Here is a 25,704-nt window from a genome sequence, read left to right as displayed (position 1 = left end):
ATGATTACCTAGTGAGAACTTAACCTTCATGTCTCAACCAGTTTACCCAGTGCATGGAAGCAACATAGTATTTAGGTGGCAAATATGCTATAGCTTTAAAAGTATGCTGTTTTCATTAAATGATACCTTTCAACAAGTGGCTGCAGCAAATAGGGCCTAAAAGGAACACACCACACTCCTATGGTGGAATCTATAAATTGGTGTTAATTATGAATCCAATTTTATAACAAACACGTTCATGAATACAAGGTAAATAAATAAATGAATACATAAAAGAACTGTACTACATTCATTGATTATCTGAGTTTATCTTGGAATATATTTAGCAAATCTATTTCCAGTATACTTTTGCATCCATTCTGTGCACTTGAATAACAAAAGGGTTGCACAGAAACAGCTCAGATGTTTCACACTTCTCTGTGCTGCACCAGCTGTAATTTATGGCACTTATTCAATAAGCACATGTTTTTGGGTTAAAAAAGATTTGAGACAAAATCACAAGACAGGCATCAAAATAGCACCCAAACAAACACAAAAGGAAAGAGACAGCCTCATTTATCCAAATCATTGTTCACAGTTTTATTTTAATTCATTTTAAACTTAGTGCGGTTTCATTTTTTCATTGTCAAACCAGGAAGCACTTTGTCATAAAAGGAGAGAATAAAATGAACAATACTTCACCATATCCTTGCAGCCAATAAACATTTTATTAACAACATGATCACAAATACTCTGGTGTATTATTTTTTTTGTTTTTTTTTTGTTTATAAGATTGCAATATCCAAAGAAGTTTATTTCACCCTCGTTTTCAGGTCAGAGCCTGTTTTTTTTTTCTGCCGTGGTTCCACACACAGCTGTGTTGGAGAAAAGGATAAAAAATAAAAACTTAAAAAAGAATGTTCCAGGTTAGATGATAAGAATTCTGTTTGGATATGCTTGCAACTGTATGTAAAACAAAAACAAATGAAAACAAACAATATAAAATACAAAAGGCTGACATAAACTGATGTGCAATTATAATTACCAACATTATCATTACTATCATATTCTCATGATCATTTTCCTCATTATTACCATTGTACTCACTACACTACTACAACTTATATCAACATTACATTGACAATCGTAAAAATGATAGTAACAATAATGAAAATGATAGTAATAATAGCCTTATAATAATAATAATAATAATAATAATATAAAGTTTAAAACAAACTTGTGAAAAAAGCAAAACAATACCAACAAAATCACTGGAATTTTATCCATTCTCCTTTAGGCGGAGGACAGAGGGGCGAACTGGGCAAACAAACAGACAGAAAATGTGAGGAAATCAGAGGAATCAGTGCGAGAGTGTGCCCCATTCACGTCCAGACAAACAAACCAAACGTTACACAGACATGTGTGAGGTGTTACAGCAACGCTGCAGCGATGCTTCAACACGACAGCTGAACAGGATGAGTAGATGTCACAGTTTGGGCCTTCATTCCTGACTTCTCTTACTCCTCCTCTTCCTCCCTCCTGCTCAGGGCCACAGCAGCTGCTGTATGGGCAATGGTTCAAAAAGGTGGTTCATGTCGGGGAGTGGCTCTGAAAGATTATGTCGTGCTAATTCGACTGAGTTCATGTCTAATGGCTGTAGGCAAAGGAGAGAAAACATAGGAACAACGTTAGGTTGATAATACCCTGTTAACAACCCTCATAACACGATACTCTGTCTCCATTGTCCTTAGTGGGGACCTGAAGTGACAAGTTAAAGGGGCACTCCCCTGATTTTACATATACTGTATGAAGTTCAGTTTAGTTATCACGAGCAGAACTACACATCCTGTGAAAACAGTTATATAATGCCTTCTGTAGTTTTGGAGAAACATTTCCAAAGTTTAAAAACAATACTCTGATTATGTCATAGTGATGTCATCAGGGTTATCTGGAATTGGGCTTGAGGCTTAAAAATGTTATAGAAAGCCTGCATTATAAACTTGTATGAAAGGCAGGGTTTAGGGTTCCTCTGTTGTGGCATATAATAATATGAATAATAAAATATAATATAAAAATAATAATGCCACAAATATATGGTGTGCCCCTTTAAAGAAATCATGAAGAACATGGGGCAACTTCAGGAATAGATGTGTCATGAGTAAACCAATAAACCAAGAAAAAAAGAGAAAATAATGCATTCATTTTTTTAAAATGTAATGCAATTGACCCTTTCAATGATATAGACTGCAATGTAATAAACATTCCTATAACATGAGTTGTTTGCATATTTTAACCAATGACTAATAATGCGACTACACAAAGTATTCACATTTTTCTTAGTATGTGAGTTATTATAAGTCATATTATTACATTATTTTTCAAAATATGGTATTTCTTTTCAATTTCAATATCTATAGGTTTAATATATATGTGTTACACTATGTAATATTTACTCAATTTTAAGGATTTCTTTGTAATGTATTATCATTTTTGCCACAGTATTTTGTGTCAAGTTCTATAATGTAATATTTATGCAGTCATCAGAACACATTATTAAATATTTAAGTAATAATACTATTGTAATAAGCCAAGGTATTCTCATTGTATTGTTGCTTGTGTATGTGTCGTAAGCTTTGATGTATAAAGTTTCCATGTTTAGGTTTCTGTGACTTTAGTGCAACCTAGTGGTGAAAACTCTACATAACTACCCAACTCCCACCATCCCACTGGTTACATTTCCAATTAAATATTCATTAACATAAATTAGGAGAGAGTTAGGAGAGAGACAGTGTTCCTAAATGTTGATTCATTGCCCCTCTTTAGTGTTCCAAGAGAAAAATAAACATACCATCAATGATTTCCTCCTTCACTTTGTGCAATTCACGAAACACCTCTTCCAAGATTTCCTAACCAAGCGCAAACAAATAGATAAGTGTTTATAATCCATCACACATTTATTTACTGTAGAAACATTTGTACCCAGGAAGCAGATGTTTACAGCTAAAGGCTAAACCAAATGAACTTTTGGAAAACAAATGATTTCTTGAACAATCAAGTGGTCTGACTTTGAGTACGTTTGCAGTCATTACGGTGTGTTTTCTTTACCTGTTTCATTCTATCAAGGTCTAACGAGTCTGCGTCACTGCTACCCCCACCGGGTCGTACCCTGCATGATAAACAAAAATCATTCTCTGTCAGATTCACTGCTGTTGTTCTGCCTCACAGACATATCCAATGAGCTGTGATGCTTCCAGCTCTCACCTTGAAACCATTGACCTGTCTGCAGAGTTAGCTCGGTCCCAAGGCTTCTTTGCACCATCTAGACATCAGGAACAGAGTCAGACAGAAAAAAAAAACAGGCGGGACATTTCCACATAGTAGATATGATGTATTCTTCTCTGTATGTTTTCTATTGCCTTGAGTCTTCTAGTCTATCAGGCTTTCACAGAAATAATTGCATATAATTTTTAAGGAAACTTTAATTACATCAAAAGGCATCATAACTTATAAACTTTAATTACAACCACCCAGCACACACTGTAGGCAGACATACAGTACATAGATAGATACATATTAGTCCCAGCCTACTGTAAAACAAGAAGTAAGAAAAGCCTCTGTCTTTCACTGTCAGTCAGATGTGTTTCTCTGTGTATGCTGTATGTTTACTTTTCAACATGACCTGCTGAGACGATAAGAGATGCCCAAACCATAGAAAATACACCATCTTTTTGTGTAACATTGTTTACTGTGCTCAGTTTTCCCCACCTGTGGCATTCTGTCCACTCCGAGTGCTGGGTGACGGAGAATTTGGGTCATCCTGAAGAAAGACACAAGGATTAATGAGCATCACTACACCCTCTATCATCATCATCATCATCATCATCATCATCATCATCATCATACTCATCATGGACACTGTCATTTATTAATACACATTGACAGTACAGGTTTCTTTTTTCTGATTTTCTTTGTTTGTAATTTGTTCCTCATTGCAGTAATCAATGTTTTTATCTCAATGCAATTGAAAATTACCATACATCAACGTTACAACGATCATTATCATGCTCATCTAAACACCACCAACACGATCATGATCCCTGCCTCAATCAACATCATTATTATCTTTGTAAATCACAGGGAGAACACCAGCTTCATGAAAACAAACATCAACATCACTGTTTTCCATTCACTCACATTTTGGCTGTCCTCGGGCCTCTCTGAGGCTAATTTCCTTCTGGGGGAAAGAAGAAGCCTCAAGTGAGAACAGGGCATTTCATCCAATGTCAATAGTGTAATAATAATAATAATAATAATAATAATAATAAACCGTGCATTGATTAAAGACTTTAGTGACCAATGACATCTAACGTGGCTGCAAGATGTTGATGCAAAATGGTTTTCTCAACTCATTGCTCTGACCTTCGCGCCAACAGAGCGTTCATCTCCTCCATCAGTCCTCCGCTTCCTCCACTTGTTCGGTTGGCTTCGTTTTTGCCGCTTGGAGAGCTGTCGTCTTGGGGCTGGGGAGAGGAGAGTCCAAAGTTACTTGTTACTCTCCGGGCAGTAAACTTTGGATTAATAAAGTCTATCTTATTTTATCTTATCTTATCTTAAGTATGTCAGTCAGGTTTGGTGGAGATTACCCAGTTATATCCTGCCTGACTTAAAGAAGTTTGACATAAAAGTCACAAAAATAAACTGGTGTCTCACTCTTTGAACGCGGCGCAGTTTGGCTCCAGCGATCATAGCGGCGAGACCCGTATGGGCGGGGGGTTCATCCCCGTGACTCCCTCCACCCATGGGAAGTGGTGGTGGGAGTGGAGGTGGGGGTGCCCCTGCTGAAGGTGGTGGAGGTCCCGGCGGTGGTGGAGGGGGAGGAGGGCCACCCATGTTCATTGGGGGAGGTATTACTGGGGGGGCCACAGAGAGCACAGCAGGGTGGCCTTGGAAAGGAGAACCTGGAGGGAAAGTGTGACATGTGAAGATGGAGAAGACTCCATCTGTCTATATGTACCTGCTCTGATAACTGTGTGAGTATTTGAGTTCAAATGCATTTTATCATGAAAACATATTTTCATTGTTAACGATACAAAGATTTTTACTATGTACACTTCAGATGACATGTGCTCTTTAATGTGAGTACCTGAGTTGGACGTCCGTCGCTCCCGCTCCAATTGTGCCTGCATCTGCTGCTGCTGCTCCATCATCTGCCTAAAGGGACATGTAGGAAACACGGCCTGTCACTTAATATCACAAATGTTACGTCTTATCTGTAATTCTGACATTTTACTATCCTACAGGAACAGTGCAGCTAACCATCTCACAGCAGCAGCCGGAGAAAAGTCCTTCTGCTTTAAAGCTGCGATAGGAAACTTCAAACAAGCTCCCGAGGAGGTCTGAGTACGATTCACTTCAGAGGGATCTGGGTTCTTTTGGGTTGTTCACATATGCACAAAGAATGCTGACTAATCGTGCCGAGTTCATTATCTTGCTCATTAGTGGCTAAATGCTAATATATATAATCACCAGCTAGACCCTAAATTTGTCTGTCTGTTGTTTGGTGCTAGGCAGGTAGCGTTAAGTGAGCTTTTCTGCTGAAACAGCTGTTGGAAACAAGGTTGAGGAAAGTGGTTACACCAAAGAAAAACATTAAAGTTGCAGGTTGTAAAACCAAAACAATGACAGATGCTAAAACGCTACGTAGAACTGAGGGGAACTGCAGAGTCAGGTCCTAATTGTCTATGGGACAATGGGACTATGGGACTTAACACTACGCACATTACACATATATTTATTCCATTCTTAATAAGAAATAGTGATTAGTTCAGCTTTAAAATCTTAAAGGCATACTATGTAACTTTTCCGTCTGCGGTCCCCCTACAGGTTGTCTCATTGTAACTGAGCTGTAGTTCCAATGAGGCAACCTGTAGGGGGACCGAAGAGGGAAAAGTTACATAGTATGCCTTTAAAAACATGATGCAAAAAATATTTTACCCAACGTAATAAGGGATGCATTTTTTTTCAAATCCCACTGTAAAACAAAGTTGAATAAAATTAAAACAACTAACTAACTAACTACAAAGTGAGTACACTCCTTTCAAGTTTAGGTCCTCAGTGACCAGAAATGATGACATATGGAAAAATCGGTAATCCATTCAAACTTCTTTGTCTTGGAGTTGCTCAAGTTGCCACTAAAGTTGCTGCTTTTAAGTGAAACACTTTAATGTTTTCATAGTCTCGCATTGCCAGGCGTATCTCCACAGCGCTGTGTCAGCACTGGAGTATGGTCTGGCTACACCGCTTATCTATTCTGGTATAGGGGGAAATCAATCAAAAACCAATCACAACCACCCCAGGCGGCGAAGGTGCCCTTGCAAAATAGATAGCGGAGATAGAGGAAGGGGAGGGACAAGCGGCATGATGACAGGCTTTATCCCAACACTGTACTACTACTTGAAAGCCAGACTAGTGTTTCTATGACTCCACTATTTTGTGAAAAATTGCATTTATATGTTGGCAGATGGGATGACTTTCTCTGTTGCTGTCATCATACTGAAAGCAGCTTTGATTTGTGTAGCATGTAGACTTTAACATGACTTGTCATCTACTTGTCTACACAGTTCAAGTAACTTTTTGGCGTTTGCGGCACAGTTTCCCCATGGAGCATGAAATAAACTTCCTTCCACATCTCCACTCTCCACCTTTTAACCACCACCCCTCCCAACTCCCATCAAACCCTCCCCATCTTTCCTCACATCTCTGTCTCTGATGTGAGAAGCATATGTATGTCACGACTCAGGAGAGAGAGAGAGAGAGAGAGAGAGAGAGAGAGAGAGAGAGAGAGAGAGAGAGAGAGAGAGAGAGAGAGAAAGGAGACAGCTCATGGAGAGGAAGTGGAATTTTCAGCTGTGTCTTGGAGAGGAGAAGTGCTGAGCCAGCAACCTTCTCGACGTGACAGCAGCGCACGCAACGGGTGCAGAGCTGCTGAGCAATACTGCCCCGCTACCGCTGGAGAGAGAGCTCAGTCAAATTAATTTGCATCCCCTGACACACACACGTGTGTGCACACACAAACTCCGAAACCCACACGCATAAGCACATAATCTGCCCTCACAATCAGAGACATAATCCTTTGTGCCAAAGGTTCAGTTAAGCAGACATGGGATCAGAGAGAGCCGTAACTCCCATCATATTTGTTCTCTTAAGCCCTGGCATTTGGAATTTGGATGAACCAATAGGCAGAACCAAAATAGGTTTAAAAACAGCAACAAAGACCTAGTTGTGCCTGAGTCTGTTTCTGAGGGGGAGAGAGGAATCATAGCCACAGTGTAAGAAATTCAGGCCGCTTAGTAAACCATGGAAACTGCCTCAAGCATCATTTCCAATACTACTCATCCATTATTCTGGATTATTCAGTCTGCCACTATGATTCAGAAAAAAGAACATCTTGTGTTTTAGCGTTTTGAAAGATTGCTGTCTTTATCTGACTGTTAGCCATAGAAGTTGCTGTGAGGCAGACAGAGGGCTGAAAGAGAATAGGAATAAAAGTCATTAAGGGCAGCTGTCTGCGTATCTCAGTTGCTAGAGTTCATATTCTCATTCTGCGTGACGGGTTGTTAGACACATAGGGCTGCACTCACTACCATAATTCCAACGACTATACTCATTTGGACTGAGTTCACTGAAAGTTCATCCACTGGTTTGGAGATAATTCAGTTAAATGTTCTGAACAAGCCATCCTACCTGCACTAATATACAACAAGTCCCACCAGTAAACATTTTGGAAGCAGGCAATGAATGTCACATCACTGGTGGGAAGCTCTAAACATAGCTGAGAATCTTTCATCTTTTTCAAAAATCCAGTCTTTTGGAGTGCCACTGTGCTCCTGCATGTGCTCCTCTCAGCCAACTTCTTGTTATGAGCGATGAACACAGTTTTGGTTATTTCACATGAGACATTTTCTGTAGGCTATTTTTGTTTTTGTCTGTGCTCTTCTCACTGGTTTGAAATGGACGTGGCTTTGTTGAAAAAAAGTGATGTCACATAGTTCCATCCAATCAGAGTTTAGCAACATTTTAATCAAAAAACGGATTGTGGGGTTGTTTGCTATGTGGCCAGGCTACTGTCAATCAAATCTGATCAAATCAAACCCCCCCTGTCCTGAAGCACATTAGCTTAATAAATAATCACTATGAACATTTTACAAACTTTGATGTTGAACATCATGATGCTAAGTTAGCCAATATTTAAAGGTGCTACAATCAGCATTTTTTATGATAACAATGGATCAAATGACTTTGCTAAAAGGGTCGCTAGTAGTGACATAATTATCCCCGGACTGTTCTACGGAGTATTTTAGCTTCTTTCAGCTCATTGTTTTAGTTTTACAGTTCACAACCTTACTGTTTTGGTTCACTCTTACCACTCTCAATGTGTCATTTTCAGTGGCAGAAAGCTGATTAGAGAAAAAAGCTCTAAAAGCCCAATGTACCCTACCTGCCCAGCAACAAACAGCAGACAAGCCAAGTTAGCGACTAGCTGGTGGACATAGCGAGCATTTAGCTGCTAAAGAGCCAGATACTTCCTTCAGAAGTTGATGGAGACCAAAAACAAAGCTAAAAAGAGAGTGACTATTGGACTTCACCAGGTAAATACAAACACAGCTTCAAATAAATGCTAATGTTGCTCCGTATCTGCTGGATGTGTAAATTACTAGCGACTAACTAACAAGTTCACCATATCATTGTTGTGTTTACAGCTTGTTGTGTCCAAAAATCAGTTAATAGAAGTTAATGTTACAGAGAAGTACTTCAGATTTAAAGCCAAGTTTAAATATTTTTTAAATATTGTTAAACCATTGCACAGTTTTCAATTCAGAAACTTTACCTCGCTCTCTGAACTTCCATCTCATCTGAAGTTGGTCCATTCTGGGCTTGGCGCTGGACAGCTGGACCTAAAGACGCAAATGAGAGCAGGGAGAAAGAAAAAGAAACTCAGATAAAGGGAAGTTGACCTTTATAATCCGTTACGAGCAGTGTAATGTTAATTGAAATTAGTGCCAGACAAGACAATTAACCACCAAATGACAGGGAATGAAACAGCAGTTAATCATGATGTCCTCTTTCTTCTGTAATGACTGAGTAATGTGCAATGAAAAGCATATTAATCCCTCACTCTAGGTAAATGAACGTTAAGTGATTCATCCACTTTACTTGTACAGTTGGAGATAAGCAGAACATAATACAAAGTGTGTGTGTGTGTGTGTGTGTGTGTGTGTGTGTGCGCACATAAGAGAGAGCTGCTTGGCCCTGCTGCTCATGTGCTGTTTACTATTGTTACCCACTATGTGCTATTAGGGATACATGATGCTCCATTTAATTCTCAATACTATCTGAGAACAATATACCCATCTCACACACACACACACACACACACACACACACACACACACACACACACACACACACACACACACACACACACACACACACAAGCACACACAGAAGTCAGGCAGAGACCCATGAGTATTATTCTGTGATGAAATGCAACTTGCCAGTGGGTTAAGTGTTATGAAAAGTAAAACCAGAGCGATGTCTGGAGTGTGTTTGAGCTGCTCTCTCATGCAGTTGGCCCTAAATTAAGAACAGAGGAAATTTTGTCGCCTGCGGTTGCCGAGTCATTGACAAAACACACTGCGGTTTCTGTAACATCTACTCTTGGGGTCAAAGTTCACAGACAAGAGAGATTTTGAGCATTTGTTCACATACCCTTTAGATAAAAAAAAAAAATTAAACTTAAAAATATACTATAAAAGCTCAAAAATGGTTCATCCCTGCTTCTCTCATCAAAATCAGCTTGAAAAATGTTGTGTTACAAGACATGAAGTCAGTTTATGACTGGAAAAGGCTCAATATCAAACATTTGTGACTCTTTCTAGTAGCTCCCTCTCTTGCTTATGATGTGAGCTACAAGGCACTTGGATGTAATCCGTTTAACACCGTAAGTGAGATCTGCAGATGGAGAGCCAGATAGAGAATGTAATTAATTGAAGACATGATAAGATGAGGACAAAAGGACGTCAACTCGAGGATTACAATCAAATCTGAGTGAATCATCAGTTTTCAATGAAACCTTTCTCATCACTGAACTCCCCTGGCACAATATTAATCTTCATTGTTCCTCCTGAGAATAACTTTAGCACCGGCCTATTTTTAAAATTGAGAAATGGGATGAAGTCTTTTTTAAGTTATGGGAGGAGAGGACAAACGTTGCGGTGTAAGGACTTTTATTTTGTTGATTTATGATTTCTTGTTGTCGATGTGTACAAAAAAACCCATAAACAATAGTGCCCCTCATTTGGGTTGCTTCCAAAGACCCTGACCCCGTCTTTCTAATTAACAGTGTCCCTAACAGTTTCACAGCTCTACACAGTCAGGCCCTTTTCAGGGTCAATACTCACTGACGATCTTCTCCACTGCTCACATATTCTAATGGAAGTGACTCTTGGCGAGCCGATAGTGCTGATGGCCGCCATTGATCAAATAACAGAAACCCCAAAATAACACAGGACGACAAAAGACCTGACTCACTCCTACTATCAGGTACCTCATCCCATATATATATATATATATATATATATATATATACATACACACACACACACACACACACACACACACACAAATTACAACTTTGTTTCACTCAGGGCCTACTGTAATGCTTTTTGGATTAATCTATATAATAATTCATGTCTTTTATTTTTTTTAAATCAGGACTGAAACAGCATAACATTTTCTAAACTTTACTTTAAGAGATGTCCCCATTAACAACCACATACAATGGGTTGTTTCTTGGGTCTGGAGTCTCTGCTGGTTGCCTGGCAACCTCATTGTGATTACAAGAGTCTCACTGTAATAGTAATCTTAATAATAGTACATGTAAAGCTACACTTTTTTACACTTAAGGTGCGTGTGGAGCCAGCCTAGATGCTTCCAGTCTTTGTGCTAAGCTAAGCTAACTGTCTCCTAGCTTTAGCTTCATATTTAACAGACAGACATAAGAGTGGCATTGCACTTTTCATCTGTTGCATTTGAAATGGTATTTCTGCTTGATAAATTACTCATTCCTGGTGATCAATTAACTGACAAATTGTTGCAGAAGTGAACTAATGTCCACACAAATACAGTTCAACATCAACTACAGGATTCAACACTGGTGTTGCTCTAACACAAGACCAAGGTCCAACTGTTGCTTATGTTGCATTGTTGCTTCACCAGTGAGAGAACTGTTTACATGTATTCTTTTTTGAGTCAGGAAATTCACTTTTACTCAACTAGTGTCTGTTATTACAGTTGAAATCACTTCTATTACAGAATGAATGCTGTTGTCTAAATAAGAATAAGAAATGTTGTGCCCTTTATTTTTTCATCTAAAATAAAGCTCTGAACTCTCTCCTCTTAGTCTTTTGAAAGCCATAAAGAACAGAGAAGCAATGCTCTTTCTACTCTGGTGGCTCAATAACTTTAAAATGGGCCCGTTCTTACTTTTACTCAAGTTTTTAAACATTTTAACACAAAATGCTTTTAGAACACTGTAGCAATAATACAGGACAGAAAAAGGAAAAGTTGATTTACATCATTTGTCTTTGGCCTCCCCTATGAAGTTATAATACCGGCTGACGGCAACAATGAGTCACACACTTGTAGCAATGGACACCACAACCTTTATATGATATGAACACAAACACACAAACTTGAAATACGAATTGCCATACAGAAGTTCAGACACACAGAGCTTTAGTACATACATGACATGCTGAAGAAGAGGAACCGGCTGTAGCAGACACAGAGGCACTGACAGACCCACTCCCCGCTGACCATCTCTCGCCTTTAGATGCCCTTCCTCCCCCTCCATCACCTACATCTATCTCTCTCTCCTCACCTGCCTGCCTTTCTCCCCTCCTCCCATCCCAGCCACAGTATCATCTGTCATCTTCTTGTAACCCACACCTCCAGGCAGCAGCAGCAGCGCAGCGAGCATCTCTGGTTAAGGTTTCAAAAGGTCGGGTTTGTCTGTAGGCTGCGCTGCCTAATGCCACTCACACACACACAAATATTACAGCGAGCTGATCAACATGCATCTCTGCTTCAGAATGAGCCTTGTACATACAGATCGTCCAATGAGATATAAAAAATCTTAATCTTTAGTTTCTTTTTCTTCTTTCTAAATTGCTAAAACACAAATATATGTCTTAAAATTGGCTACTTAACCTCATTTACAGCCAAAACTGTCCTTATATTCAATGAAAGATGTGAAATACAAAACAGAGAGCTATTCTTTACCTTTGTAAAGCTGTTATCAGCACTTATTTTGGTATATTTACTTGATTAATGACTTAATGAAAAAAATCTGCTCATTATTTCAGCCCTGGAGCAGAATTAACCCTTACCTCTGATCTTTTCACACTTACTGTACAGGTGACAGCATAGAAATAAAATATTTCTATGGGTGACAGAAAGTGTCTTTCTGACTAACTCAGTATGGAAATAGACATGGCAAAAGGTTAGGTTTTGACCTTCTTACCACTAGAGGGGGCAGGCATACCTGTTTTGAGTGGAGGGAATCACACAACATTTTGATCTTTGCTTTACAAGGTGTGAATGTGTCTTATAAAATCACTTTGAGCACACAGATGTGCTAAAAATCTGATGAGCGACAAAAACATGCATTAATTGCCTCTATCTCTCTCTCTTACTCAAACATACACGCACACACACACACATGGCTATGAAAGTTGCTATTCATGTGTTTTCTGCAGTGTGTGTGTGTGTGTGTGTGTGTGTGTGTGTGTGTGTGTGTGTGTGTGTGTGTGTGCGAGCTTGGGCTATCAGTCTGTCTATCTGTCAAGTGTGTGTATCCTCCTCTTGTGTATTTGTGCACTTGTGTTTGGCTGCCGTCACTCGAGCCTCTTTGTTCCCCATCCCATGTTATTAGGCAGATGAAAAGATCTGCTCTCTAGCACGGGACCCAAGGGAGGGCTTCTCAATGACTCATTAAATTAAGAAGCTAGAGGGGACTGCAGGGGGAGACACACTGCTGCTGCTGCACGAGTAATGACTGGCAAGCTGTGATACGCACTCTGTCTCTCCGTCTTTCATTCTATCACTCCCCAATTTATATTTATCTGTCTTGCTTTTCCATAACCTCATATGTATACACACGAATTATAAGATTGCCTGTCGTTTGTGTGCATTGACCACTGCAAGAAGTCTTTAAATAGACTTTTTTTCTACACATTTCGACTTGTAGCAGGAAAAACACAGGTGGAACTAATAACATTAACGATGGCTCGTTACTGATGTGTCCCAGGAAGCCATACCAGTGAGCAGCATACACAACGTAACACAGCCATTATTAATGCTATTAATTACACCTGTGTTTTTTTTTTTTTTTTTTTTAAAAAAAAGCAGATTAAAGAATGTAGATACATGTGATTGGTTCAGCATCTGGATTCAGTTATCATTTACTGAGGATGCCGTGTCATGACTTAATTTCCCAGTAGAGGGGACTCTTACTTCTCTTATTTGATATCTCCTCGCTCCTTGGTTGAACTGGAAGTTGTTCTGGCCCTCCTTCGTGAAGGCTGCCTCAAAGCTCTTATTCCTGCCCCCGAGGATCAAGGATCAAGGATCGAGGATCGAGGAGGGATCGAGGAGGAGCTATGACCGAGGATACACAAGAGCAGCCTTCCCGGAAGCCCGGCAGCTGAAAGCCGTTGCTAACTCTACCCATACAGCTGACAAATTAACAGACCTTTCAGAGGAAAGGACGTCTCATCCTTCTAAAACACATTTCCTCATTTTCTCTCTCCTTGCATGATTTCCTCCATCTCTCCCTTTCTTCCTCGGTGGGACGGACTAAGACGCGAGGAAGGGAACCAGGTGGAGGAGCCGAGGATGCAATTTAAGGGAAGTGTGATTCAGCCTAGGTGTTAAAATGAACACTTTAAAGGCCCTACATACGTATGCTGTGTTCCAGGCAACCCGTAACCCGTGTTTTCACAACCTTCTACACGTGAAAGTGCCCTGGAACGGCAGTCAAACCCATAACTTACTATCCTTACTAACATCAACGTTAGGTAGCCGCTAGCTAACGTTAACGTTAGGTAGCCTAACCTGAACCCTGCCAACGGCACAATGTTTAGCTAGCCAGCTTTGACGGTGTGCCAAATGTCATTATTTTTATCATCAGACGCACAAATCTGCTGTACATACACGTAACTAAACCGACTTGGCAGAGCTTGGCTTGCTGACACAAAGATCATCAGACCAGAGCCGCAAAAGGGTTTGTCGTGACTTTGCCTGGAATGCTACCAAGTCGTGAGTCGCGACTTGAAGTCATAACTTACGGGCTAAAAACTGTGTCTGGAACGCAGCAGTAGTTCACCCACACAGGTGTGTCACTTATTTTTCTTGATTAGACTCCTTGTGGGGGCATGTAAAGACTGGGCTTGACTGACATCTCTCTAACCATCCGGCGAGTTTTGGAGGGAAAAGCGACCAATTTATCATTATTATTGGTTGGTGAAGTTTAATGTAATCCCAGCATAGTTTCGCCCCACTTTAACTGAAGCAGAGGTCTAATCAGACTGATAAAGTGAAAACACCTGTGTGGGTTTGCAGAGTCTTTAGAGTGTAATATATCACATACTAATAACTGAGTTGATGGTACAGTAGATCACAGTTGTAGAAGGCCGGCTGAGCTTTCATGTGTGCACTGCTCTTCCTCCTGTAAACATTAGTATGAGTAGTTTTGCCACCGACTGTTTGTTTCAGTAACACACACTTAAAGTACAATCTTAATTTTATCGACAAAGATGTATAACCTCAATTGCTTTGTGTTATTACTAGAATATGATTTTCAAAAATCTATTTGGTGATGACAAACTTAAAACAGATGCCCCGCATGGCAGAGGGAGTTAGGAAACTGTTAGCTAGAGTGTGAGACAAGTTGTGGGACATCACACCAACATTCTTAATCACTGTGAGTCCATCAATGGCTTCCTGCTGCACTCTGAATTTCTTATGCATTATTGATATGCACAATATTAATATTTGGCTGGCTTTACAGACTACTGCACCTACAATATAAGTGTGGTGTGATACAGGCCAATTCATCTGCACACAAAATAACCATCGAGATAATGACAAGTATTTAATCTGCTGACATGAACTTTTCCCAAGCTGTGTTTGCCATGGTTGGTCACACAAGTTAAATCTGCTTTTTGAGTTGGGCACATGTGAGCATTACAAGCCTATACATTCAATCTGATTTTCTAGATGGGAAGCTGAGCATCAGGTAGGTAATACATGTATGACCTCTTCCTAAAATAAGGAAACCATCCATAATAGGCTCCTTAAAGGAACAGTTCACCAAAAAAAATAAAAATACATATTTGTCCTTTTACCTGTAGTGCCTTTTATATTATATGTATTCATTATAAGTCCAGATTGTTCTGGTGTGATTTGCCCAGTGTTGGAGACATCGTCTGTAGAGATGTCTGCTTTTTCTCCAATATAATGGAACTAGATGGCTTGTGGTGCTCAAAGCACCAAAAATACATTTGAAAAACTCACGCTGTCATGACCACGACCCTCTCATCCAATAATACGCTTCCTTCTGCGCGGTGATGCGATTGGCGGTAGTTGGGGAGAAAAAAAATGTTTCCTACATGAAACTGCTCACAACTAGGTCTGTGGGTTATCTTAAGTAACCGGGTCATGATTTCTGGAAAGAGACATTGCTGTTAAGTGCCATCTAGTTCCATTATATTGGAGAGAAGGCAGACATCTCTACGGCCATTAACTCCAACACTGGGCAACTCACACCAAAACAATCTAGAGTGAAAAATAACACTACAGGTAAAAGGAAAAATAGATATTTTTGATTTTGTGGGTGAACTGTCCCTTTTAGCTTATTCAATGTGTGCTCACTTGTGTACAAACTGTTGTTGTGATACACTGAAGGGAAACACACCTCCATCCTGAGCGCTGAGGACGTTAAGAGCAAAGAGCATGGCGTTGGAGAAGGTTGTGGCCTCCTCCTTGCTGGCGAAGTTGAGGCCATAGACCTGCCTGGCGTCCCGCCACTGGTGGAAGGTCGGGGTGGCCTGGTTGTACTTGAGGCCCTTCACTATGGAGTAGTTGATAACCACCTGTGAGCGAGGAGGAAGAGGTGTAGTAGGAGTGTGTTATCAAAGAAACACTGCAAACACTTTGACCAACATAAGCTGCTACTATTTTCTCCCAAATTAAACTTTCCTTTAGTGACAACAGCTATTTTGTCTTTACTTCAGAAGAAAACTCACAACCACAATCCAAATTAGCCTGAATGCTCTGCATGTTGCAATCCTCCCACAGCACGATGCATTCTCTCTCTCTCTCTCTCTCTCTCTCTCTCTCTCTTTTTCTCTCGCTCTCTAGTGACTAAATGGCTGAAATTAACTCCACATCGGTATGTCGTCATCTCCTGTGCGTTACCTGCTGGTCCTGCAGTTTGACGCCCACCACTCTGAAGGTGTTGTTGGCAGTGTTATGGTAGATGTTGATGCGGCTGAATCCCTGCTGTCCAGGCTTGATAGGCACCCACTTCTTACTGGTGTCATCGTAGACCATGACCGAGGCCCGCGCCTGGCAGATACTCTGCTCACTGGGAGTGAAAGAGAAAGACAGAGATGAGGGCCAGTTAATTATGTGCAGAAATTATCAGTTCAACAGTGAATCAATGTTCACTTAAGAAACAATTGATTTAAGGAAAAATCCACCCGCGGCCATTCTTAAGCTATGTGATATCATCACTTATTAAATGTTCACCATATTCCACGAGTTACTGACTTCTTGATGTGCCCTTTTTTATCAACCTGCCACATCTTTCTTAAAGTCAGTTTGCAATTTACACCTCAGAGAAGAGTGGGCATTTACAGTAGCTGCATGTTATGTGTATTAGAAAGCATCAGTGACATGACTTGTGGCTGCATTTATAAGGTTACTGTTTATAGAGAACTATTATTATGGTATTCCTTCTGTGATGAATATCACATTCTGTGATTTTTTTTTATGTCAGTGCAATATTATGATTGTTTCAGACAGCTGAACATTTTTGTGATGTAACTTTGTCTGAATTTGAGATACAGATGGATACTTGTATTAACATCCTATGTTTATGTCAGGTACAGGTTCCGTAAAGGAAAAAAGCCAAAAGTGCTGCAACACATACAGCAACAACTAAACCCCTGTTTCCCAAACTGGGGGTCGGGATACATCTGACAAGTCACAAGAAAATAAAAACAATAGCATATCTGAAAAAAATATTAAATTAATTAAAAAATATTAGTTTTTTTTAACTTTTGTTTATTGTACGAGTGGACAATTTTACTATTATTATTCAAATAAAACAATCTCAGTAGAAAGAATCAATCTTGATCTTGTTGAAGTGGTCACATCTTCTTACACCTGAAAAAGGGGGTCCCCAGAAAACACAGGAGCTATAGAGGTTTAAAAGGATTTGTTAAAGGGGGATAAGATAGACACTAGTTTAGATGAGTAGTTTAGATACTAGTTCAGACGAGTCTTAAAAAAAAAGAAATGTTGCCTGCTCAGTCTAATAAAGTTCAGTATAATCCAGTGTGGACATACTCTCTGCTTTTTGTCTGAATTTGGGCAGTTTTGTACATGAAATAGAAAGTATACCAGTCAACAAAACAGAATAGAAAAACAAGGTTGGTCATCATTTTAAAAAGTGTTTTAGGGTTAAATATTCCTTTAACAGTAGTGACTGCTGGGTATTTGTCTGAGGATGTAAGTGAGATCATTACAGTGAACAAGGCAACAACTCAGTCTCCTAATCCTGTGTTACACTAATAGTCTAATCCAAATGTAATCAAGCGCTTGTCAAGCATCTGTTGATGTCCTTAGTGAGAGGCAATCGTAATGTTTGTGTGTGTGTGTGTGTGTGTGTGTGTGTGTGTGTGTGTGTATAGCCTCCAGTGTTGAGTCTGCCTGCTCTCCCATCTGACTGTGTTCATCACAGCCCACTGACACTCCTTCTCTCTACACTTTCTCTCATTGTAACACACACACACACACACACACACACACACACACACACACACACAGAAAGAGACTTCAGTACGAGACCGGTGTTTCATGACCTTCTCCATGTGTATTTTTACAATGCATGCCAGAAAAAAAGGCTTGTGCTGCAGTGTGCTACAGAGTGGAGAGGAAAGAGAAAAAGAGAAGATCAAGGTGGAAAAACACAGGGAAGGAATGAAAAAAAACAGTTTTTGACTTGCAAATGAGATTAACAAGAAGAGTCCCATCTGTGTCTTTGCCTCTTTGCCAAGCCAAAATTAGTGGATCGACCCCTGAGGCCGAGTGAAAGAGCTGCGTCAGAGAAGAGAAGGAGAGAGAAAAGAGGACGAGGGAAAGTCTTGGCTTGTAGAGCAGTGTGTGGATGCAGCACAGAGACAGTCGTGCACCATACACAATTTCAAGGATGATGTTTACGAGACATTATACTGTAGAAGGAATAGTTTGACATTTGGGAATATGCTTACTTGCCTTGAGATTGATACCACTCACGAAGGCACTGTGCCCAAGTCACATAGGTGCTATAGCACGGCTGTGGACTCTCGTTACATTTCTGTCTACGCACAGATTAAACAAACATTTTAATAAATTAATTTAATGAATTAACTTAGGTTCGGGAGCAGGGCCACGCCTCAACCACACCTCTAATCACCGATAAGCCTTTATATTCCAAACCAACCCGCTCAGTACTGTTTGTCTCCGACTTCTCGACCCACCCACCATCTCCCTTCGATACCTCAACCTTCCCCTTACCTCATTCCTTCATCCACAACGTAAAACCCAATTTGGGAGTTCCTCTTTCTCATGTGTGGCCATGAGGCAGTGGAATGCCCTTCCCACTGAATATATCTTATATACAAATTCCCACACTTTCTCATGCCTAACAAATAGTTGGTTGTTGAGTAAGCAAGTTTGCACACATCTATAAGATACTGTATATGTGAGTGTGTGTGTGTGTGTGTGTGTGTGTGTCTGTGTGTGTGTATCTGTGTCTAGAGTTGGATTGTACTCAAATGTGCCTAAGTTGCTGCTTCTGTCTGAGAGTGTGTGCTGGGGAGGGGGGAGAGAGAGAGTGAGTGGGCTGTTTGCGCTCCTGTTGTTTTGCTAGACTGCTTGTTTTTAATCACTATGGTCACCAGGTCATCTATATTCCTGTTAAATTTCTTTTTAAAATTGTTATTTTTTTATAATTTTCATACCTGCCCAGGGACTACAGGTGGAAATTAGCAAGTGTTACTATAAACTGGCCCAAGACATATTCTCTTGTATTACAAGTTTGTGTAGTACATGTTTATTTGTGCATTGTCCCTGTTTCAAATAAATACATTTCCATTCCATCCCTGTTTCCCTCATCCCTTCCTACTCAACCTGGGCATACCTCTCTCATTTCTCATTCTAGGTACCGCCCAGGGGGTCTGAAATCTGCTCGGGTGAAAGCACCTGATACGGAACCCCGACGCCTGAGTCTCACTCCACTCGGTCTACAGTTCATCCTTTCGGACCAACCTACCAGACGACTTCTCTTCTTCAATCTTACCCCAATCTAAATCCACTCCTATGATCTCAACATTCTATAACCACCCATTCATTACAACTTTAAATGACATATTGTTGTGGCATGGTCCTAGTGTCGTGTTAATTAGTGAGCTTAGAGGTGCTGTTGGGCGTATTTTCCTTTGAATAGAGCCAGGCAACTGTTTTTCCTGCTAATCGCCACTAAGCTCTAGCTCCATACTTACATACATCAAACTATTCTTTTAAGAGGGAGTGAGATTTGAATGCACTGATATTTTGATTTTGTCATCCCACTGTGAAAAGAAGGACTCTGGGATTCTGGGATAGAAATGACTTCATAATGCCTAGGTAGCATCGCCCACTGAAAGCTACAGGATAAGGAATGCTCTCTGCAAGCTATGTGCCTGACTTTTGCACACATTTCTGAAGATAAGTATTCATGAAAAGAAAGCACCAGGCTAACATTAGGATAAAGAAAATAATTCTAGCCGTCCTTCTCTTTCACTTCAAAGCATACTGAAAGGAGAGCAGTAGGAAGCAGCTGAAACTTGTAGAACCAGAGTCCATTCAAATAACACAACAAAAGAAAAAAAAGCTCCATATAATACCCTGCCGCATGCATTTTAAGCTGGAGTTACATACATTTCTCCCAGGTTAAGTCTTACTCTCCACACACAAGTTATTTTGCATAAGTGGTTTTGATGTGCACACACCTGAAATTAGCCCGAGTGGCAGCAGGGCAACGATGTGTTTAATTTATTTTCTTTAACTTGTCGACTCTGTTAATTTTTAAAAATGAGTTCTTGGCAACTAGCTGGAAATGGCATCGGAGGCCCAGAAGCATGAATAAATGAGATTCTTGTGCTAAAAGAGACTCGAGCAGGAAAAATTGAGGAGACAGGGAGAAAGAGATGGAGTGGTGGAGGGAAAAGAGAGAGAGAGAGAGAGAGAGAGAGAGAGAAGCTTTGAAGGAGCTGAGGCGACAAGAAAACAAGTTTTTCTGACTGACAATTATGGGACGCACACACACACATAGATACACACTCATACATGCACATGCACACAAATGCAGGAAGTATGTAGTGTAGATCACTCCACGACACACCCGTTGAAAAATTAACAATTGCCGCGCAGGACATAAATAAATCAGATGCTTCTGAATGTACCTTGATAGGACACACACACACACACACACACACACACACACACACACACACACACACACACACACACACACACAACGCCATCTCCCTTGGCCTGTTCAAGTCAGTGCTACAGCAAATTCGAGCTGACAGGGACAGACAGTGAAATCTCAGAAAGCTGCTCAGGAATCGTCAGAATCACTTCCACAGAAATGGTCCAATCATAAAGCAAGAAGTAAAAAAAGAGGTGCTCACTAACTGTTACAGTAAAGCGCTGTCCTTACTTATAAAAAAAAAAAAAACACATTTTAAATGATGCTGCACATTTTGGCTAGGCTCTTATATTCATAACAATGAAACTGTTTGAAAAATGATTTAAATCCAGCTACATATAATATCTAATTTCATCCCTCAATGACTTTAAAAGTTGCAACATAACCATGACAGTGCATAGAGAGATTACTGCACTGAGAGAAAGCCATGCTAGGTATTGTGTACATGTTGTCTTCAAGCAGCACATGCAGAAACTCAGTCCAGCCCTTTCCGCAAGCATCCCAGAGTGACCTGCGCACTCTGATTTGTAGCTTAAATGACTTTAAGGCAAAATAATATTATACCATCATTATTAATATGTTTTTGCATTGGATTCTCAGCATTAAACCTGTTAGTATGTTAATAGGCCAGTGTGTCTGTTTAAGTTCATTAATGAGGGTCTGTAATGATAAACACATGGAGCAGTGTTGATGAATAATTCATGTTTGCAGGGTTAAAAAGAATAATTATTGCTCAAATGCCCCCTTTTTTTCTATTTCCTCTCCTTTCTCACGCACGCACACACACACACACACACACACACGCATCAGCCCCATTAAGTTGTTCTCCTTTGAGTCTCAGGTCATTGCAGGGTTAATGGGATGCCTCTTTCCCCCAAACTCCTTCCACCAATGTTGGTTTTTCTCATTTCTCCTCTCACACACACAAAATAAAAACACATTTTTCACACCTCCCTAAAGTCAACAGTACACAGGTCAGATGCAAGCATTTCAAAAGTGTTTCAGCAGTTCCTTTATCACTGATGGGAATAGAACAGTGTGCTCACACCTGGAGCAGTCATGCCAACCGCTGGTTCACTCTTGCCAGCAGCTTCAAATCGTCAAAGTGTTTCGTTCCCCTCTCTATTTCTGCTGCCACACTTCCTGTGGGCCTGCACTAAATTTACTCTGCTAACGTCACTCCTCTGATCCAAGATGAACAGCACAACCATGAGCTGTCAAAGGAGTGGGATACGCTTTTGACTCACAGAGGAAACCCAGTTAGAAAAAAACACATACGCATGCAGAGGAGAGAGAAATGTACACATAAAAAAACCTGAAGCATGAAACATAATTAGCACTTTCATCCTCTCTTCTGCTTATGAATTGCCAAAGAAGGAGGTGGAATTTAAATTTAGCACAATTACTTCTTGGTAATGGAATTTTAAAACCGAGTATAGGAGGAAATTCTCACATTTACACATAATTTATTGCTGTTGTGTAAATTGGTTTCCCATCTGGGACACATGAATTACTTATCTATTTGGAATTTCATTGGAACTGAGAGTCAATGTTTGACTTTCTGAACAGTTTTCATTCATTATTCTGTGTGTTTCTATGAATCAACACCAGCCAGAGAGCGAGTCGGTTAGCAAGTAGTCTAACTCCATGATGTTCCACTTCCGCGATTGTTCAGGTGCCGCCGGAAATTCCGCCAGATGTCTTTCATTTCGGCCAGATGTCCGTTACCTTCCACTTTCTTTGTGTTGGAATTCTAAACTCCGGTAGATTTATTATGAGGACTATGGTTAACTGTTCCTCAGATCTCTACAGGGTAAATCCAGACAGCTACCTAGACTATCTGTCCAATCTGAGTTTTCTAAGGCACGAATAAAACAACTTTTGAACGTACATGTTCCACCAAAACAAGTTCCTTCCTGAGGCTATTTTGCAGGGGCGCCGTTGCTCCGTGCGGCGCTTAGCGCCGCCCAAGAGGATTATGATTGGTTTAAAGAAATGCCAATAAACCAGAGCACATTCGTCTCCCATACCGGATGGCTATGTGGACTCGCCAGACCCTCCTCCACAGCACTGTGGAGGAAGGTCTGGCAATGTGAGACTAGTTAGCAAGGAAGTCAACTCTTAGTAATATCAGTAGATCTGAGTCAGTTTGGTAACTGTAACATAATGGAGAACAGTGTATTACTGTCACTCTATTCTCTCATTAACATTTATGCTACTCTGTGTGTGAACTCCTGTCAATGTGTGTGTGTGTGTGTGTGTGTGTGTGTGTGTGTGTGTGTGTGTGTGTGTCTGGCCTGGCCTGTCTGTTACACTAATCTGTGCTGTCAGAGGGCCTTGTATGCGACTCAGTCGTCGTCCACACAGCAGCTCTTACACCACCCTGCAGACATCACAACATCAAAGCTATTGTGCTGCTCCACTTTCTGAGGCCTCCGCGCCTCCGCGCTCAAGGCAGCGGTGCGCTAACAACAAAGAAGGATGTGCCCGAAATAGAAGGCCAGACACACACGTGGCTGCATGCAAATTTGTGCATGCACACAGATTCATATTGTTCATCTCTACACTCCACTTTGGGTGAATGAAGACTGCAACGGCAACCAAAGCATTAAGTGGTGACGAAAACTCAATCCAGGGACCGGTGGATGTAAGCATGAAGGACATAATTAGGAAATTATTTTGACCAATCTCCTCCAACCTGCAAGTGAAAATCTTCTAATCTAGATTCAATTATTTCTGCGGCAAGTAAACTGTGGCCTTTTGCCAAAAGTCAGAGTGCAGTGCAAAGGTTGTGGTAGAAACCAGCAGTGATACTGACTGGTATATGATACTGTAACTGTTATCTGATACTGTAACTGTTATCTGATACTGTAATGTTTGGGCTTTTCTAGTTAGTTGTCCTCAATTCTCCATAGCACCTCCAAGAGGATATAAAAGTGATTTCAGAAAGGATGTGAAAATCCCCTACATTTTGAGCACCATGAAACTTAAGAGCTAAAGAGGCTGGTATTCTTACTGGTGATGCTGTTTCCAACTATACATTTTGGGATATATTTTGTGGTTTTAAGCTCAAAATGTGAGCTTAATAAGAGGCAAGTTTACTCTTACTCAGTTCATTGTCTCGTATTTTGACAATGTTGACAGTAAGCACTGGTATAGCACACAGTATTAGTGATGGATCAACTTGACTGTAACAAGCAAAGCAGTGATAACTGTGGATGAAGTGGCTCGATGGTGTTTTAAGCCCCCAACGTCGACTTCAAGGCAGCGCTGCGACCGTCGATTTCAAGGCACCTAACATTAACCTTAACCCAAACCTAACCCTAACCATTGTTCCTAGTGCCTTCCAGGCAGCTCTGCCTGGAAGGTGACGTTGGGGGCTTAAAACACCAAACACGGATGAAGTGACCAGCTCTGAGACTTAATATTAAGCACATTAAAAAAAGATACAAATAGTGCATAAAAACCAAGGGGGTAAGCGAGCATCTGCAAAGCGTACCTCCTATGGAGACATTTTGATGCTAACAAGCCATCACCTGCCGTTAGCATTCCATTGACTGCCATTCATTTTGGCGTCACTTTGACAGCGAATAACTTTATTCGTCCATATTTGTCCATTGTTTATTTCTAAAGAAACACGACAACATGAGATACAAGGTAATGGAGCCTTTTATACATTGTCGTGTTTCTTGTTAAGTTGATCCATCACTAATGCTGTGTGCTTTATACCAGTGCTTACTGTCAACATTGTCAAAATACGAGACAATGAACTGAGTAAGAGTAAACTTGCCTCTTATTAAGAGTAGAAGCCGTTTTTGTAAAAATAAATTGTGTAATAACCACGCGACTTTCTGTCGCATAGTAGACAAATTACCATATAGTCAGGAGAGGCTCGCAGGCAGTTTCGATTTACATTAGCTGTTTAAGTTTAATTACTAATGTTAACTAGCATTTTAGTTAGCAATAATTAGCCTGTGCCTATGTTATCTCCTTACATATACCTACGCTGTCCGTCTCTGCAAGATTCGTAATGATTGAGATTCCTCTTGGCACAGCTACCAGAAGACTTACAACTTTCAGACACGTTGATCACGTCACATCTACGTCTTCAAGCTCAGTTGGAGGCTGCGCAGTAATGCTCAGCCATCACCGGAGAAGTGCTTCTATTAGACTTCACTGGTCTCCGTGGAAGTCTACGGCGTCGCTTTGTCCATTAATTTTACTTTATAACAAAGCTGGTACCCACACATAACAGAGGCCTACTGTAAGAGAGAAAGACAGAATGCCATTGAACCTGGAATCAAATCAACTTTTCCGTTTGTCTCTGCAAGTTAAGGAGAGAAATATACAATCAAGCAAACATATTGCCTGACAATATTGTCCCTGAGCGGAAACCTGCCAGTGGGCAGCAGTGGCTGTCGTCAGGAGATCATAATGTCCTGAACTGATTTGATGGATGAGCTTATCCAGTGCGTGATGTTTTTGAACGCAGAACAAGAGGTTAATACATAGTAAACCTCCTGATTACGTACGACCAATGAGAAAAATGGTCAAAACAACATGAAAATCAAAGCAACACAGAGCTGTAGCCCACTTGCCCTAAAATGACAAGGTATCAGGAAAACATAATTATATCATAATTAAAGCCAGCATGCATTGTAAAATGATAAAAACAGAGAGAAAGCAGGATGCCAGGCAATATAGTATATGCAAAATATAGTGGAGGATAATGCATGACACTTAACACACAGTCAGTAGTGTAGTGAAATGACACATATGCATACTGAAATTGACTGTGCTCAGTGATCAGTGAAGATGACTATCAAATGTTATTTTGCCAGTGAAACAGAATAAATCAAGTTTTC

At 40.4% G+C, this 25,704-nt stretch overlaps 1 protein-coding gene and 1 long non-coding RNA gene across 4 annotated transcripts in view; one reads left to right on the top strand and one right to left on the bottom strand.

The window, feature by feature from the left end:
* Window positions 1-688: 688 nt before the first annotated feature.
* The window catches only part of evlb (Enah/Vasp-like b), a 50,972-nt gene continuing 25,956 nt past the window's right edge, over window positions 689-25,704 (bottom strand). For 2 of the 3 annotated variants that reach the window (XM_035995725.1, XM_035995724.1), the window contains exons 2-13: window positions 16,519-16,687; window positions 16,016-16,193; window positions 8,867-8,933; window positions 5,123-5,190; window positions 4,690-4,937; window positions 4,399-4,499; window positions 4,174-4,213; window positions 3,745-3,796; window positions 3,241-3,298; window positions 3,085-3,145; window positions 2,828-2,885; window positions 689-1,633 (exon numbers count right to left, since the gene is read on the bottom strand). In XM_035995725.1, coding sequence (XP_035851618.1) covers window positions 1,596-1,633; window positions 2,828-2,885; window positions 3,085-3,145; window positions 3,241-3,298; window positions 3,745-3,796; window positions 4,174-4,213; window positions 4,399-4,499; window positions 4,690-4,937; window positions 5,123-5,190; window positions 8,867-8,933; window positions 16,016-16,193; window positions 16,519-16,687 — 1,138 coding nt within the window. In that variant the 3' untranslated portion in view covers window positions 689-1,595. The remainder of the gene's footprint in view (window positions 1,634-2,827; window positions 2,886-3,084; window positions 3,146-3,240; window positions 3,299-3,744; window positions 3,797-4,173; window positions 4,214-4,398; window positions 4,500-4,689; window positions 4,938-5,122; window positions 5,191-8,866; window positions 8,934-16,015; window positions 16,194-16,518; window positions 16,688-25,704) is intronic. The other variant, XM_031310513.2, reaches the window with a different exon arrangement.
* On the top strand, window positions 9,099-19,512 carry LOC116057935. The gene is made up of 3 exons (XR_004106908.2): window positions 9,099-9,109; window positions 15,332-15,337; window positions 19,337-19,512. It is a non-coding gene; the product is annotated as an uncharacterized LOC116057935 (long non-coding RNA).

Source organism: Sander lucioperca, chromosome 19, assembly GCF_008315115.2.
Source record: "Sander lucioperca isolate FBNREF2018 chromosome 19, SLUC_FBN_1.2, whole genome shotgun sequence".
NCBI classification, from domain to species: Eukaryota; Metazoa; Chordata; class Actinopteri; order Perciformes; family Percidae; genus Sander; species Sander lucioperca.
This window is presented reverse-complemented; position numbering and strand designations above follow the sequence as displayed.